The sequence below is a fragment of the Dipodomys merriami genome, unplaced genomic scaffold (genome assembly GCF_024711535.1).
Source record: "Dipodomys merriami isolate MVZ:Mamm:240054 unplaced genomic scaffold, mDipMer1.0.p SCAF_15, whole genome shotgun sequence".
Classification (NCBI taxonomy): Eukaryota; Metazoa; Chordata; class Mammalia; order Rodentia; family Heteromyidae; genus Dipodomys; species Dipodomys merriami.
The window spans coordinates 9,321,624-9,338,816 of NW_027202826.1; the positions used below are offsets into that span (position 1 = coordinate 9,321,624).

General features: G+C 43.2%; 1 protein-coding gene across 2 annotated transcripts in view; it reads left to right on the forward strand.

Annotated features, from left to right (window-relative positions):
* The window catches only part of Dclk2 (doublecortin like kinase 2), a 95,126-nt gene that overhangs the window by 57,721 nt on the left and 20,212 nt on the right, over positions 1 to 17,193 (forward strand). Inside the window, exons 4-9 of one of the 2 annotated variants that reach the window (XM_070022188.1) lie at positions 121 to 222; positions 1,216 to 1,263; positions 5,970 to 6,064; positions 14,371 to 14,443; positions 15,425 to 15,533; positions 16,277 to 16,334. In XM_070022188.1, coding sequence (XP_069878289.1) covers positions 121 to 222; positions 1,216 to 1,263; positions 5,970 to 6,064; positions 14,371 to 14,443; positions 15,425 to 15,533; positions 16,277 to 16,334 — 485 coding nt within the window. The remainder of the gene's footprint in view (positions 1 to 120; positions 223 to 1,215; positions 1,264 to 5,969; positions 6,065 to 14,370; positions 14,444 to 15,424; positions 15,534 to 16,276; positions 16,335 to 17,193) is intronic. The other variant, XM_070022189.1, reaches the window with a different exon arrangement.

Below are 17,193 nucleotides of genomic sequence, written 5' to 3' on the forward strand. Positions count from 1 at the left end.
AAAAAAGAGTTGACAATAGCAAACCTGTAGGCAATAAGCCAATTATATACAATGAGTTGCGTGCCTTTGGTCAGTGTTCAAACCTGCTTTATTTACTGCCACACTTTTCTTCCTTTGCAGAGTGCCGCGTCCTGAAGTCCTCTTATTCTCGATCTTCAGCTGTTAAATATTCTGGATCCAAAAGTCCTGGGCCCTCTCGCCGCAGCAAATCTCCGGCTTCAGGTAGTTAACACACACAGAAAAACACACACACACAAGAAAACAGACAGTCATACAAGGGGCAGGTCCTGCCTCCATTTCTTTAAATGTAGGAAATAGTTTTAGACAGCATGAGCAGGCTCCGGTGCTTGCAGGGTCTACGTGGTACAATTTTTGAAACCAAATGTTTCTAGCCATTCACACCAAAGGAGGAGATGCTTCGGGGAGGAGCAGAAAGGTGCAAGGCCAATGTGCCTCTGATCGTATAAAATAATATTTATTGAACTGAAAAAAAAAGACCAACAAAAACCAAATGTTAGCTTTGTTTTCCAATGGTGTTAAGTCTTTTGTGAGACTCTTAGAGTTTTGTACTGACGCATGTTTTTAGAGGATTGTTTCTTTACTAATGTCCTCTGGGTTTTCACCTAGAATTGGTTCACGTTTTGACCACTGTCATACTGTCTTTTGAATTTTGTGCTAAGTGATTGTGAATATTCATTTTCTTAGCATTATCTCTTATTGATGTGAAACACACACACACACACACACACACGTGCGCTTGAAGGCTTCCTCTGGCCATTTCTTCATCAAGAATAATAAAGCAGCAATGCTTATTGCTCAAAACTAGTCTGCCTTAAGAGTCAGACTCACCATTTATTGCCTTTCAGGTCTGAAGCTTATTGCTTTGTCATCATTTAGAAGCTTTGACATTTTTTATCATTAAAGTATCAATGAATATCTCAGTGTATTGGTGCTCTGTGACTATTTATAGTAATGAGGAGAGTTGTGAAAACCCAGGCGGAGAGTCTGGCTCATGCAAAGCAGCACCAGTGCAGACATCAGATTCTACACAGACTTCTGTGGACACAGCACCTCCGCTGATGTCCCTTTGGCGGCACCCCCCCCCCCCCGTCCAGGACAGGATGTTTTACCCTTCTCTTTGTGTGCGCATTTCAACCTGCTGAATAACCACTCTCCTTACTGTCTCTCTTGCTCTGTGCATTTGCGTGTGTACAGTAAAGAGGGCTGGCCACTCCAGTGCCTATTCTACAGCCAAATCCCCAGGTGAGCCAGCATCCTCATGGCTTGGTTGCGCTGCTGGGTTTCTGTTCTTGTCTCTCGCTGCATTTCTGTTTCCTGTGGCTCCATTTCCATGAGTGTTTCTGGCTTATCCAGCAGACATGTGTGCAGTATGGAATGCTTCGTGATGGGCAGGTGCGGCAGCCTCTTGTGTCCAATAGAACCAGTTTTCATGGGGAGCCTGCCACGTGCCTGTGTCTGTGCTCAGGATACCCAGCAACCCAGGACGCACCATCACCCAAGGGGAGGTCTGGGTGCTCATTGACATTTTGGAAATTTTATTATTACTGAAAGAGAATAAAGCATATTAGCAATACAAAGATGGTCATGGAAGCAATAGTACTTTTCTACCCTTATTCTCTACCCTGACCATGGGATGTTTAGGACTTAGAATCCAAAATACTTTTATGACCAGGCACTGATGGCTCATGCCTATAATCCTAGTTACTCTGGAGGTTGAGGTCTGAGGATCAGCATTCAGTTCCAGTTCGTGAGACTCTTATCTCCAATTAACCACCAGAAAAACAGAAGTGGTGCTATGGCTCAGAGTGGTAGAGCATTAGCTCTGAGCCATAAAAAGCTCAGGGACAATGACCTGAGTTCAAGCCCCACAACTGACAAAAAGAAAAAAAACACCAAAAACACAAAACAAAGCACAATCTTTTATGATGATCTAGACCAGAGAAAGAGTGTGAAGTGTTTCCTGTACACACAAGAAGACAGACTGTTCTCTGTTCTCCTTTTAGTTTTTACATGCCTGTTTTCATAAAGATTGAGGCTCCATGTTCAGGCCCTCTAAATTTTTGACAGTTGGCACTGTGCTTTTAACTAAAGATAAACCTCTGCCATCAACCTGGCTTTAAATTGTATTAGTCTCTCTGTAAATTATCTTAAATCTGGGAAAACTAATGTAAGAAAATTGAGTGAATACAATGGCCAGAAGTATTCTATGGCAGGTTTAGTTTTGGTCATATTCCTAGCTTTTGTTTTAAGTGATAGTTCTACAGGCTTTTTAACATCAGTAAAATAAATAAACGGAGAGAGATTCAAGAATCAGGTCTGATTGATTCAACATTTTCCTCCTGAGGTTCAAGAGGACAGTTATCATGCTGTACTAAAAATGTTTTACTTGCATATTTGCCCTTCAAGCCAACACTTCAAGACAGAGCTTAAGAAATCTATAAGTAATTCCTTTTAAGTTGAATTTGGGGTGTGTAAAGACTGGTTCAGGAACACCATAGCATTCCAGTGTGTGAAATGTTCAACAGAATCCCTGTAGATGGAGTAGGCCTGAAACTCAGAAGTAAAAGTTGTGATATTTTGAAATCACATCTCAGAAAGCAAATGGCTGTTACAAGAAGGCAGTTCAAAGCATGCTCAGTTCTTCCATCAACAGCTGAGACTTCATTGTGATTCTAGAGAATGTTGTTCTATTTTTGTACTGTTCTCCTCCCCATCCCCTGCCCACCAAGAAGGAGCAGATTGGTTGTTAGATGTCACTACCACGAACCTGACTTGCTCTTACAGTCTGCATTATCTGTGATATATTTATAACTATTTATAAGTTACAAGGAGTCTGGGAATAGTGTTGCAGGCCTATAATCCCTGCTGAGTCAGGAAGAGCTATTGAACCACGGAGTTCAAGGCCAACTGGGAGATATAACAAGTCCTTATCTTAAAAACCTGAGGTGGGGGGGGGGCGCTGGGGAGGGCGGGAATGAGGTAAGGTGGAGAGAAAGGACTAGAAATCGATAGAAATTTCAAGTATTCAGAGAAAACAGGCCCTCCCCTCCCCAGAAGTTTCATTTCTTACCTTTGAGGTAAGAGAAGCCAGGAGGGAAGCCAGGGTGCAGTGGAGGAAACAGGGGCAGGAGAGTGGGAGGAGATACTGGATGATCAGTGCCCACCTTGCCTGAGGCCCGCGGTGAAGGGCATCACCCAACACTGCCCAGAGCCCCGCTCAGCCTCCCCCCAGCCAGTTCCACTAAGTAAGTGGAATTAGGGTTTCTTATTCAAGAACAATTTTCAGGGGCTTCCAAATGCTATTGGAAACAGAGAAGGCACCCCATGACTGGTCCCTCCTCAAGACGAGAGGGATTTGGGGACTGGCACGAGGTGTGCTGCGGGCAGTGAGGTTTGTTAAGCAACCACGCGGAGTCAGTGGGTGGATTTGTAGGGAGAACAGTGTTTGTCAGGAACAGCCATGTGAAGATCACTGTCCCCATTCCAGCACCAGTCCAGGAAAGCCTCTGCTCTCAATGGGGTTATGTGAATACCAGGGAAAGCCCACAGTGCTGATTGACTGGGACCCAGTGACTGCAGATGATCCTGTGGGGTGCGGTTTAAAAAACAAAAAGTGAAGCCATGTGCCAGTGGCTCACACCTGTAATCCTAGCTACTCAGGAGGCTGAGATCTGAGGATCACGGTTCAAAGCCAGCCCGGGCAGGAAAGTCCATGAGATTCTTATCTCCAGTTAACCACCAGAAAACCAAAAGTGTCACAGTGGCTCAAGTGGTAGAGTGCTCACCTTGAGCTGAAGAGTTCAGGGACAGAACCCAGGCCCAGAGTTCAAGCCCCACAACTGACCAAAAAAAAAAAAGTGAAATTCTGTCTCAGCAAGCTTAGTAGTTTATTGCCCATGATAATATTTCTTTCATGGGAATCTCTTTGAAGGAGATTGTTTTTAAGAGACTGCTTTTAGAGCAGCTTTAGGTGAGGTCACCCCACATATGTAGATTGCACTAGGCTCTTCTTCATGTTGTATGTGATTCTGGAAAATTAATGATAATGTATGTCTGCCATTATAGTACCATACAGCATAGTTTCATCCTTAAAAATCTTTTGTGCTCCATCTTTTAATTAAAAACAGAACTCATTGAAATTAACTTAAGAAATAACAGGAATACTCTCCTTCTGTTTCTTATGAATGGTGTGTTTTTTTTTGCTGCACTACTCTTCTAAGTACCCCATATATTTGTTAGAGAAAAAAATCTAAATAATGTGAGAGGTTTAGAGTTAGAAAAATTAAAGTTTTTTTGACTTTAAGAAATAACTGAGGGAGGAGGAGATGGGAAGGGATGGGAAGGGGAAACAAAGAAGGAGGCAACAATGCTTGATAAGAAATGTACTCATTACCTTGCCCATGTAATTGTAACCCCTCTGTATGGTATTTTCACAAAAAAAAAATTTTTAAAAAGAAATAACTGAAAAAGTCAGGTTTACCAAATTCTTCAATGAGCAGTAAATAGACAAGAATTCATAAACATGGATATCCCTGTTTGAAAGCAACTTATTGAGTTATAAATATTTCTTTAACTTCTTCCTTCCATCAAGAATTGGTATTCACATTTCAAGTCACCTATTCATGGCCTTTCCCTCTGCATTTTGTTTTCTATTCTTAGCAGCATTATCTGAAGCAATAGGCATATGCTCCCTTGTGTTTAAAAAAATCTTTTCATAAAAGTGAATGGCAGTTTTCATCTACTTTGGGAATAAAACTTAGAAGATTAATAATTAGAGATGTTACAAATATTCATTAGAAATAATATACTGATCATAGACTACCTTTCAGTTCCAAAATCGCTGCAGAAATAGGTATAGGTGATACAATTGGAAATGAGCATGAATCCTGCTATAACAGAAATATGTGACTGGGATTCTGTCCAACAGAGGATGCTACTTATTAACCATACCTTCTAAACGCTTGGGCCATGTTCTTCCTTATGAAGAATTGAATTTGAACTTTCAGCTGAAAAAACTTATGGAAGTTTGGAGAAGGTATATAAATAACTAGGGAAATTTTGATTAATTAATTTTGATTAATTAATTAAGATGTGAAGAAAATAAAATGGAAGGAGATGACTAGTATGAATAAGCTTCTAGATTCAGTACTCCCCACCAAAACCAAACAAAAAAGAATATGCAAACAAACAAAAGAAATGTATTTGGATGATGACAGAGTTAATTTGGGAGAGTCATAGAACATTTTGGTCAGGTGGGCACTGATGGCTCACACCTGTAATCCTAGCTACTCAGGAGGCTGAGATCTGAGGATCATGGTTCAAAGCCAGCCCAGGGAAGAAAGTCTATGAACCTCTTATCTCCAGTTAACCACCTGAAAACCAGAAGTGGCACTGTGGCTCAAAGTGGTAGAGCATTAGCCCTGAGCAAAATAAAAGCTCAAGGACAGCGCCCAGGCCCTGATTTCAAGCCCTAGGACCAGCCAAAAAAACACAAAAAACAACAAAAAAATGAGTATTTGGTGAGTCAAGTTGGTTTGTATACACTCCAAGACAGCGGTATTGGAAGATGCTAGAGGTTAGAGAACAACTTTCATCACAAAGCAGGTATAACAGCCAGTCATTTCTGTACCTTTTCTGGCAGGCAGATTGTATGAACAAGTTCTCACCTCTAATTCCATACTGTTGTATATATTTGCTTATGCCATTGTTTGCCAATGATTACTGAGAATAATGTTAATTTCACTCCCTGTCTGACTTTTGTTTTTTGTCTGTAACTCAGTAAGATATATCATCTCTGCTTTTCTGCTGATTTGCCATCCGCTTAGAGCTTTCAATGAACGTGAATTCCCTTGGAGCTGTCTCATGCATGTGCTTTGTGTGGTTTTTTTTTTTTACCGAGTCTGGTCATTGGGGTTGATGATCTGTCTCTCTTGTTGTCTCCTGGCTAGTTAATGGAACTCCCAGCAGCCAACTCTCTACACCTAAGTCCACGAAGTCCTCCAGCTCTTCTCCAACCAGCCCAGGAAGTTTCAGAGGGTCAAAGGTATGAATTAGGGCATGTGTTGTATTTGTGTGACTGTTATTTCAAATTCCAAAACTTGACAGTTTTATTTGTCTGGTGGGGGAGCAGGAGGAGGCATGAGTACAGTTTAAAAATTTACCAATACTAATAGATACAAGAAGGAATGTTCCAGGTCCTTAGCCATAAAGAAAATGGAAATACAAGTCACAACTACACTAAGATGTATCTTTTTGAAGCACTGAGAAATCAGTCGACGACAATTGCTGGTGAGATTGTAGGGAAAAAGGAACTTTTACACACTGTTGAGGAAGAACGTAAACCAATGAAACCACTATGGAATTCAGTATGGAAATTCTTTGAAATAGACCGATTTTTAAAAATGGAACTACCTATGAACTCATCAATTGGGTGCCTATCTAAAGGGGTACACATCAACATAGAAGAAAACAAACTCATGTTTATCGCTGCACTTTTCATACTAGCCAAATGGCAGGATAGACCAAGGTACCCAACAACAGAGGAACGGATAAAGAAGGTAGGATGTCTATACCATGGAAGACAAAAATCATGTCATTTGAAAGGAAATGGGTGGAATGGTAGAACATCACGTTAAATAAAATAGAGGCCAAGTTCAAAAAGTCAAATGCTGTATATTTTAACTCACAATGAGTAGCTAGGCCTAAAAACCACATGAACCATGAACATGTACTTGTGTGCCTGCACCTACATAAATAGATTTACATATACATCCACATATGTACATACACATACATGTAGTGCATAGGAAAAGGAAGGGAAGGGAAGAAGAGAAAGGGAAGATGGAGGGTGAATGATTTCAAAATACAATGCACCTGTGTATGAAGACAGTATAAGGAGCCTCTGTTAAAGCTGTTGACCAGTGGAGGATTCTGGGAACGGCAGGGCAAGAAAAAACAATAGTGAGGGTTGTTCTGAGCAAAGTATATTATATGCACATCCAAAATATCATGGTAAAGTGCAATTAATACATCAAAAAAATAAAAATATCAAGTGAGACGGGTGGGGTGAGGACACCAGTAGAAGGAGAGAGGTCTACAGTTGTTGTTGTTGTTGTTTTGTAAGCAGACAAAGAAAGGAAAAAAAAAAAACCTTACTAATTACAGTCAGAATAACTGGCCTTGGCAAAAGCCTTGAGAAAACACCATCAAAACTCTTTTAAAATCTTCCTCTGAGTCGTGATGTTAACATGACTAGCAAAATTTGGCTTTGTTGGAAATCTCACAGAGGGAAATAGCCGAAACCACAGCTTCATGACTGGACAAAGTTGCTGTCTCCAGAAAGTACACAGTAACCCTGGACACACATCCCCTTCCTGATATTTATGGCGTGAAGATCCATGGGGCTTTAAAACCCCATGATAAATTGCCTTGTTGTTGAAAAATTAGGTAAAGTGTATTTCTTCCACGCAAGGTGTAGCTTAATGACTATAGAAAGCAGCCTCCGCAGAGAGCGCACCGGTACACTCCCTGCTTGCTTCTCCTACCACAAGAGAAACAGATGCATCATCTGTTGAGCAAAGTGACTTCCCGTTAAAGGGGCGTGGTCTTTCCATGACCTGCCCCACCTGTCTACCAGCTGAGCTCTTGCAGGCATTGTGAACAGCTGTGGAAGTCTCCATTTGCTTTTCTCCCATTTGTTGGATATGGATTATGCACTTTACATGACCTGTGAAATGCCAGGATTACAGCTAAGTTACCAGGGAAGCGGAGGAGTGGGGGAGGAGGATGGGAGGTAGCAGCTGGAGAGTCTATTCCTTCTCCCCTCACTTGACGGCTGATTTCAGATCGCCAAATTTTACCTCAACTATTAGTGGCTAAAGGAATCTGCTGGGCCACAAAGCCATGGGTCTGTCGCCATTGGCTTTTCTCAGGGGTCCTGCCTTGTGGAAATTTCATCTCGTTACAGTTCTCAGCAATGTGGGGTGTGTCTATTTTCCAGCAGTTTGTAGCCGTGTCATTTGTATGTACTGAGTACCCTTCTAATGCTCTGGTCAGCCTCTGTCCATGTTTGGATCATTGTGTCTGTTCAGTGACATTTCCAATTAAGAATTACAGATAATTGCTATGCATTAGTGCTATGCCTTTTCCTTTTCCTTCGTTTAAAATAGCTTATTAAGATCAATTCCGAGGGTATGTGTGACAATGAAAGACTGCATTTCACAAGCAGGAACTATTTATCTAGCTAGTTGCGTTAATGGCCCCAGAGACAGGTAATCTCTACCCAACCCATCAGAGGATTGACAGGGGCAAGGAAACCTCACGTCTCTTTGGGTGGGGACTCGGCTATGGGTGCCCCCTGGGTTTTTACCATCTGAGTTTTACTCAGGGGGATTGAGCTAAGTGATGTGAAAGGTAAGAAAAATGTGATGTCTGTCACAGTTTCCCCTCTTTGGTCCCATTTTTGACAATTATATTCTGATAGACCCACTGAAAGAATTAAAAATAAGGCGGTGTGTATGACATTTACTCTCTTGATGATAGAATCTCAGGGCCACTTTGGTTTACTCTTCCAAAAAGATACCAGGGCTGGGTAAAATAGCTCACCTCTATAATCCCAGCTACATAGGAGTTAGGGAGTAGGAGGATCTTGATTTGAATCAGCCCAGGGAAAGAAGTAAGACCCCGTTGCAGTGAGTAAGCAGGACGGGCAGCAATGCATCTTCCAACCCAAAGACTAACCTCGGTGCGGCTCTATTAGGAAGAAACTGTGGCACAGTTTAGCAGTTTAACACAACCATCCGAGTTATTTCACTCGGTTCCTGTGGGTGAGGCTCCTAGGAGCCGAGAGCTGGGTGGTGACTGCTTAGGCTGTGTGATCTACTGGGCTGCAGTTTCTGGGAGGCCTGATGGGAAGGGAGGCTCCACTTCCAGGGTGATTCCTTCCGTTACTGTTAGGTGAGTGCTGGCTGTCAGCGTGGGACCTGGGTTCCTCGTGTTCCCAGGTATCCTGACTGACACCATCCCCCCCGCCCCCCCAGTGATCCTGAAGAGCCAGGACCGCCCAGAAGCACCTGATTCTAGAACCAGACTTCAGAGGCCGGCCTCCATCCTTCTGTAATGTGTCAGGAGTCAGATTGGCTCCTCCCCCAGCCACTTTGGGATGAGAGGAGAACTATGGAAGAGCATGAAAAAAAATCCAGAAGGGACGCTTTGCGGGGAGCCACTTCTGAGTCTGCCTACCACACGAGCTTCCTTCCATTTTCATCTATCAGCCACCCCAATTTCCACCTGGAGGTGTCTCACCCCACTGCTGCCCAGCCTCCTCTCTGAAGCTCACCGACTTCCCTCCCCCTCACTGCGGTCTCTCTCTCCCGTCCTCTTGCTCTTCAGTCTGAGTTCTCCCTGGCTGTTCTTCTTTTCCTCTCTGAAGGCTGAGCTTGTCTGGGTCTCTGAGTCCTCGTCTCCCCAGCGTTTCTCCTTGACCTTGGCCTGTGATCTGTTTCCTCTTACCCAGTCCTCCCGTCCCTTCCATCTGCCAGGGAGCTCGCCCCTGCAGAAATACTTCGTCTGCTTAAATCACTGTGTTTTCTTGGGGACAGAGAGGCAATAAAGAGTACTAAATGTGTCATCGGCTGCCAGATAGATGAAGAAAGCATTTCCCTGAACTTTCATTCATCATCCGCGTCTGAATTGAAGACTTTTTGTAGGCAGTCATGACGTCGGGCTTCAGCGTGACCGGCGATGTCTGGGTTTGAGGCTGCGGGCCTCTGCTCTGAGCATTCTTGTTGGGTGAAAGAAGGAAGGAAAAAGTCCATGTGGAGCGCTAGCCGACATCTTGAGATGATAAACCGCCTGGTGTGCTGATGTTTTATCTGATGGGCTCTCCTGGGTCTGCCGGTGGTGAACGCTTGTCCAGATTTGTAAGGTGTGATGAAAGCCCAGGCTGTAGCTCATCCTGATTGGCAGAGCTGAAACGTAACTCTTTGACCTCATGAACTTGGAAACTTCTTTTCCAAGCTGTGAAATGTAAATCCACAGTGGCTGCTGACCGTAGACAGTTTGGCTTGTCTCTCAAGCTCTGGCTCCTCTGTCATATTTTAAAGCTACTGAATCATTTTCGGTACAAAGCAACTGAACCTTTAGGCTCTTTTCCTTGGCCCAGAATCCTCCATATTTCCCATGGTAACTCCATCATCGCATATAATTGATTTTGTTAGACACAAAGCAAAGGGATGCAAAGCGAAGGTGAGGAAAGAACAAGGGGAAGCTAAGAATGAAGGTTTTGAAGACTAACCAAACAAATCATAGGCTAGGCACCAATGGCTCACGCCTGTAATCCCAGCTTCTCAGGAGGCTGAGATCTGAGGATCGCATTTCAAAGCCAGCCTAGGCAGGAAAAAAAAAAACAACACACTTTGAGATTCTTGTCTATAATTTGCCAGCAAAAACAAGAAGGTGAAGGTGAACTATAGTTCGAGTGGTAGAGTGCCAGCCTTGATCAGAAAAAGCCAAGCAAGAGCTTGAAGCTCTGAATTCAAGTGTCAATCCTAGCACACACCACACACACACACACACACACACACACACACACACACACACACACACACACACACAAGAATAATAAATTACACCTTGAACAAGTTGGATCCATTGTAAGAACTTTATTTAAGTAGAAATAGCACATTTACACATGGAATGTCCCATTATTTGTGAAAGTGAACCACCTGAAATTCAGCATATGAGCACGGTACAGGTCACTGGCTGGTGGCTAGACTTACAAGGATCCAGATAGTAACCCCTGGATTTGTAACCTAGGGGCTGCAGCTCTACTGGCCTGGCATCCCAGAAATAGGCAAAACTTGACTGCCAAACAGTGTAGCCATGCATGTTTAGCGGGCAGAAGTCCAGTAAGCCAACACCTTGCATACACACATGGTGAGGTCTCCACCATTAGCAGCTTGTGCCATGTATGGAGGAAACCATGATACCTAGACAAAAACCCAGCCCCCCAAAAAAGTATCATCTTACATATTCAAGTACTTCCAATGATCAGAAATACCATTTCAGGTGACACCATTGATGCTTACTGTATGTGAGTGATAGAGTTTGCTCTTCTTAAATGCATTCCTAAGCCACCAAAACTATTCATGAATCTATTAACAAATACTATCTACAGTACTTCTGGGTGGTGTTTCTTTTTTCATCTTTAGTATCAGAATCCATCTTTTCTTTTTCTCTTTTTTTGGTCAATAAACCACACAAGTGTTTCTTTTTCTTGCAAAGGAAGGTTGTTCTATGGCTGTAGGCAACTTGAGTGTCAGAGAACTCATGGTAGCTGGACAATTAATTACAGTTGCTTTCAGAAACTTCTTCCCCAGACATTGTCAACCAGGGCTATGTGTTAGCTCATTGTGGATACTTCAGCCAGGTACTTCACCTTGTAGGATTACCCTTGTAATTATAGAGATTGGGAGGATTACAGTTCAAAGCCAGCAAAGCAAAAAGTTAATGAAAACCATCTCACCCAATTTCTGGGAAAGGTGGAAAACTAGGTAAAAGGATTATGGTCCAAGGCTGGACGCTCTATTTGAAAAATAAATAAAAATGAAAATGGTTGGGGATGTAGCTCAAGTGATAGTGTGCCTACCAGCAAATGAGTGCAAGGTCCTGACAACCCCAGCATTACACACACACACACACACACACACACACACACACACACACACACACACACACACACACACGCACATGCTGATACGTGGACTCTGCTTACAATCAATCAATCTGAGTGCAGCCTGGTGATATATAACTTTTTAGCCCTTCCTAGGTCTTTTTGCTATGCAGCTACATGCAAAGACTGCAGCTTTGATGGTAGTAAATATTGTTATTTTGACAATAGAAATGAAACCAGGTTAGTCACAAATACATTTGATTTCTCAGGTGCTAAGTTAATCCTTGAGTCAGTGGGAGAGAAATTCTCTTACTAGAGACAGGAAAATACAAGATTTTCTTTTTTGGGGCCAGGAAAACTTTGAGTTTTGTTAGTCATGGCTGCATTTCTTATGTCCTCACTGCTCATTTGCATATCTCCCAGGTTCCCCAGAAGGCTTTACCTTCCATTCAACAATAGGCACTTCCTGTTTTCAGCAATCCCTCCAGAGTGTGGAGAAAACCCAGCTTCACTTCTGCTCTGAAAGAGCCACGTTTCATTGTACACTGAGTGATTAGAGGATATCCGCTTAGATTGATCCTTAATAAAAACAGCTCTGTTTCGTGGTTCTTCCTGCACATTTGTGACCATTACCAAGAGCAAATTAGTTAGAACTCCTGGCCCAGAAACCAGATACAGATGATACACTTTCAAACATTTCACCTCTGCCCCTCCACACCCCTTCTAGTCTCAATAACCTTCCTGTCCCCCTGGGGAGAGGGTTTGCAGAAGGGAGCTGATTATGAATTAACCAATCAGAATGGTGCAGGACCTGAACAATAAAATGTTACCTTCCAAAACATCTAATTACAATAGGGTCAACCAATCAAAACACAGTCCCTGGTATAAGAACCTTCAGACTCAGAGAGAGAGAGAGAGAGAGAGACCTCAGGAGGACAAGTGATGGACAGAGGTGGAGGCAGTGGCAAATACTTCTGAATAAGTTCTTTACACACACGGTTTACTGTCCTGGACTAGGTCAACACCAGCCCAAGGACAGTACAGCAGCTGAAGCAGTATGGCTGCAGCACTGGCAGGCACTGTCTGCTGCGGAGCTGCAGCACTAAGCAGGCTTGCCTGGTACAAGGCTGCCACCCCTGCAGTCCCCACTGGTGGTAAAAGGGCTGTGTGGACGCTGCCCACTGAGACCAACAGCAAAAAAGTCTGCATCACAAAGACACACCGCGGTGTCTTCATTGCACTCATGGATTATGAACTGGGGAGAAGTCATCTTGGCAGTCTTTAGAACATGAAGGTGGTAGCTACAGATGGTATTCAATAGTGAGGCAGGAGAAAGGAAAATCACCATGTCTCATGTCTGGTCAGCAGCATTTTACTAGAACAATTCCCTTATCTTCTTTGCAATTCATTTTGTTCAGGAAAGCCTTATTTTCAAATACAGGCACATATCTATTAATTCTGTAGGCTTTTCTAAATGCTTTTTTTTCTATTTGTGCCAGTATTAGGGCATGAACTTGGGGCCTGGGTACTGTCCCTTAGCTTGTTCACCAAAGGCTGACACTCTACAACTTGAGCCAAAGCTCTACTCTCACAAAGTTCTTTTCTGGGGCCTTAATTTTAAACATTTTAGCTTTAAAATATTCTTTTATAGAGTTCTACCAATCGCTGCATCCCTTCTAATTTAGTGCCTAAATAAATAAGACCACAAAAACCAGTCAAGAATTCAATGTATATCCTACAAATTTAAGAAGACTGAGGGGAGAGGTGGTTTGGGGAGGGGCGGGTGAGAGTATTGAAAGGGCTGACCTGGATCAAGATGCATTGTATTCATCAACTGTTTGTAAATGGTAACTCCCTTGCACAGCTATTTAAGTATAATTAAAAATGCTACAAATACTGAAATTGATCATTAATTATGTTTTACTGTTGGACAGTAAGATGGTTGAACTCTGTGGAGCCAGGTGTTTAAGAAGCTATTAGAAATATTTATATAATATATAGATATAAATAAATATAGCCAGGCGCCAGTGGCTCATGCCTGTAATCCTAGCTACTCAGGAGGCTGAGATCTGAGGATCATGATTCAAAGCCAGCCCGGGCAGGAAAGTCCATGAGACTCTTATCTCCAATAAACCACTAGAAAATCCAAAGTGGCGCTGTGGCTCAAGGGGTAGCATGCTCACCTTGAGCTGAAGAGCTGAGAGTTAGCGCCCAGGCCCAGAGTTCAAGCCCCACGACCAACAAAAATAGATAAATAAATAAATATAAATATAAGCCTTATTTTACCACTAATAAGTATTTTGTTCAACTGTGATGCCTTAAAGCCTCCTTTATTTTGTGGAAGTAAAAAGTAATACAGATTATCAAAACATGAAAGTAAATAATACGCCAGTTTTCTAGAAGCAAATCTGAATAGAAAGGGCGTGGCTCCAATGGTAAGCATGAGGCCTAGTACTACAAAACAAAAAAACCTGAAAAACAAATTAGAAAGAAAATATGTCTAAGAAAGAAATACAATACAATTATATATAAAGAAAGAGATAAGGAAGGGCATGTTTCCCCTATTTCTGTACTAATAGATTTCTGCATTCCATAAACACCCTGTTATTCAGGGATTGGGAAGCTGAAGACGTGGAAAGGTATCCTAATACAGACTTGCCCCTCTCCTCCTCCTGCAGACTTCCACGCATGGCAGATCTTCTTCCAATGTGAACGGTGGACTGGAACTTGATCGCTGCATGAGTCCTGAAGGTAGCTGTCAATCTGATCTTTACCTCGGTACAGGAAATCATCCATGTGAATTCGATGCTCATCGCCAAACCTGTTTTTCCCAAACTGGGCTATGGCCATACCACATGCTAACCTCATTAGTCTTAGTGAGTGACAGTACAGGATCATTTCAAGACAGGAACAATCTCATTGGTATGAACTTCCTTAATGATGATTTGCTCACAATTCTTTTTATATTGTTGGTGGTGGTCATGGGGCTTGAACTCAGAGCCTAAGCCCTGTCCCTGAGCTCTTTTGCTCAAGGTTAATGTTCTACCACTTTGAACCACAGCACCACTTGTGGTTTTCTGGTGATTAATTGGAGATGAGAATCTCATGGACTTTCCTGTCCGCACTGGCTTTGAACTGTGATCCTCAGATCTCAGTCTCCTGAGTAGCTAGGATTACAGGTGTGAACCACCAGCGCCTGGCGCATAATTCTTAAATGTGTTTCCTTTGACTCAATTAGATAACACAGATATGCGTCTGCCCATCTTAACACACATCCCTGTCTGCCTGTCACCACCGCGCATCTTACTGCATAGTATTTCTTTACTAAAAATCATCTTCAGGTGAATCTTCAGGATATTCCTGAAGATTGATCCTCACCACACTCCCCTTCCTTGTTTTGGGGCATGGATGGAAGAGTTTGGGAAAGTTCTAGTTAGACTTCCCTTTTACCCAAGAGCTAATCATTGATTTCAGCTGATATTTATTTTAGGGATTTGTCAGGAGACTGATTTTGTTGGTTTCCTACTCCAGCAAAGAAAGTCAACCCGAGATTGGTGATTCAGGTGTTCTCTTGAGGAAGGAAGGGCACCGAGGGGTTTTCTTGGGTTTTCACTGGAGACTGGTGAATAAATACATTGCGATTTATCATTTTGCCAACATGTAGAAATCACTGTGAAATGCCCATGTTTCCTGGAGCCTTTTTCTTATACTTTATTTGATTTCTGTTTTCAGGTGTGAATGGGAACAGGTGCTCCGAATCCTCAACTCTTCTGGAGAAATACAGAATTGGGAAAGTCATTGGAGATGGCAATTTTGCAGTTGTCAAAGAGTGCATGGACCGGTGAGGAGAGGGTGACGATCGGCTCATCTCCTTTGAGTTTATTCTCTTCTGTCAAAGTATTTTTATTAATAGATAACAATTGCACTAAGGGGTTTTACTGTGATACTTCCAGGCAGGATAGTAACACACTTTGATCAAACTTACCCTCTTTTCATTTATTCTTACCTGCCCCTACACACATCCCTGTAAGAGTCCACCCTTGGGACGGGCTATTTGGCACACTTATAAGCAGTGTGACAGGAGAATCACATGCATGCACATCAAACTATTTGTGTGCTTTGGCACTTAGAGATATATCTAATATATGAGATCTCATTCGTGAGCCAGTAAGGAAGGGGAACTTTTAGATAGGAAAGTGTCTCCTTAGCTTTGTCCTGTGCTGGCCTCATTCACAGTCTGCACCGAGTACCAGCTCACTTCATTTCTGCAGACATCCTGTCAGATAACAGCTGATCGAGCAGGAATTATGGGTAGGTAAGTCCCAACTGTGTTTAAGAGCAGCATCGCTCTGGGCCCTGGGTGTTCATGGCTCACATCTGTAACTGTGCAACTTCTTTGTGTTGCTGGGACGGCAGGCATGCGTACTCCTGTGACAGCTAGAAGCTGAGATACAGTCTCAGAAAGCTTTTGCCTAGGCTGGTCTCAGACACCACCTTCCCAGATCGTGACTTCTGAATACCCAGGGTCACAGGCGTATGCTATGACACCTGAGTTGGCTTTAATGGTCCTCTCATTATTCCTAGGTCCACTGGAAAAGAGTTTGCACTGAAGATTATAGACAAAGCCAAATGCTGCGGAAAGGTAGGTACGCAGAGCTACTGCATCACAACGACCTAAAGCAATCTGGTGAGATGATTGCTGTGAGGAGGGTTGTAAGTGGGGAGCTGAGAGGAGCACTGGAGCAGGAGTCGGCTGCCGGTGATCCTGGGGAAATGTTGAATCTCAAGTGGATCAACTGATTTGATCTTTGACTATTGAAAAGTGTCTGTTCTCATTTCTGGGAGATGCTTAGTTCAAAATCTAACCCCATCAAGCAGTGATGCTAAGTACTCTGTGGGGTCTGAGATGTTACCTGGCTTTTAAGGAAATGAGGGAGGCGCTGGCCCCACAGGGGCTGGCAGAGGACAGAAGAACGGATCCCGGTCAGCTGATATTCACCTGCTGCACAGCAGCAGTGGAGCTCACATTTGCTGTGGCCCCAGACTCCAAGGTCCCACGGAAGTGATGCTGGTGGGGGGGTAGGGGGTGGGTGAATGCCCGCATCTAGGTCACAGCCCTAAGCAGAGATGCCCCAAGCTTAGGAAAACCCCCCAGTCTTATGAGCAAGCTGCTGTCCCACCCGCCAGAGCTTTTCCCCAGAGAAGAGCATTTGCATTCCCTCAGCAAACAGTGGCCATGTGCACCTCTGGAAGGCATTTGCGGCACACACATCTGCAAGGATGGTTTGGAGCAAATACTGGTTAGCGTTGAGCAGAAACTGTGAACAGTGGTCTCCTTAATGGGGAGACATCTGTTTGCCTCTCAGATGGCGGTGGAGCAAAACGTTGCTCAGCCACTGGACTGGGGTTTGTCACTCAACGATCACAAAGGTCTTTTTTTTGGTACCAGTTTGAGGTCTTGAGCTCAGAATCTGGACATTGTGCCTAAGCTTTTATCTCAA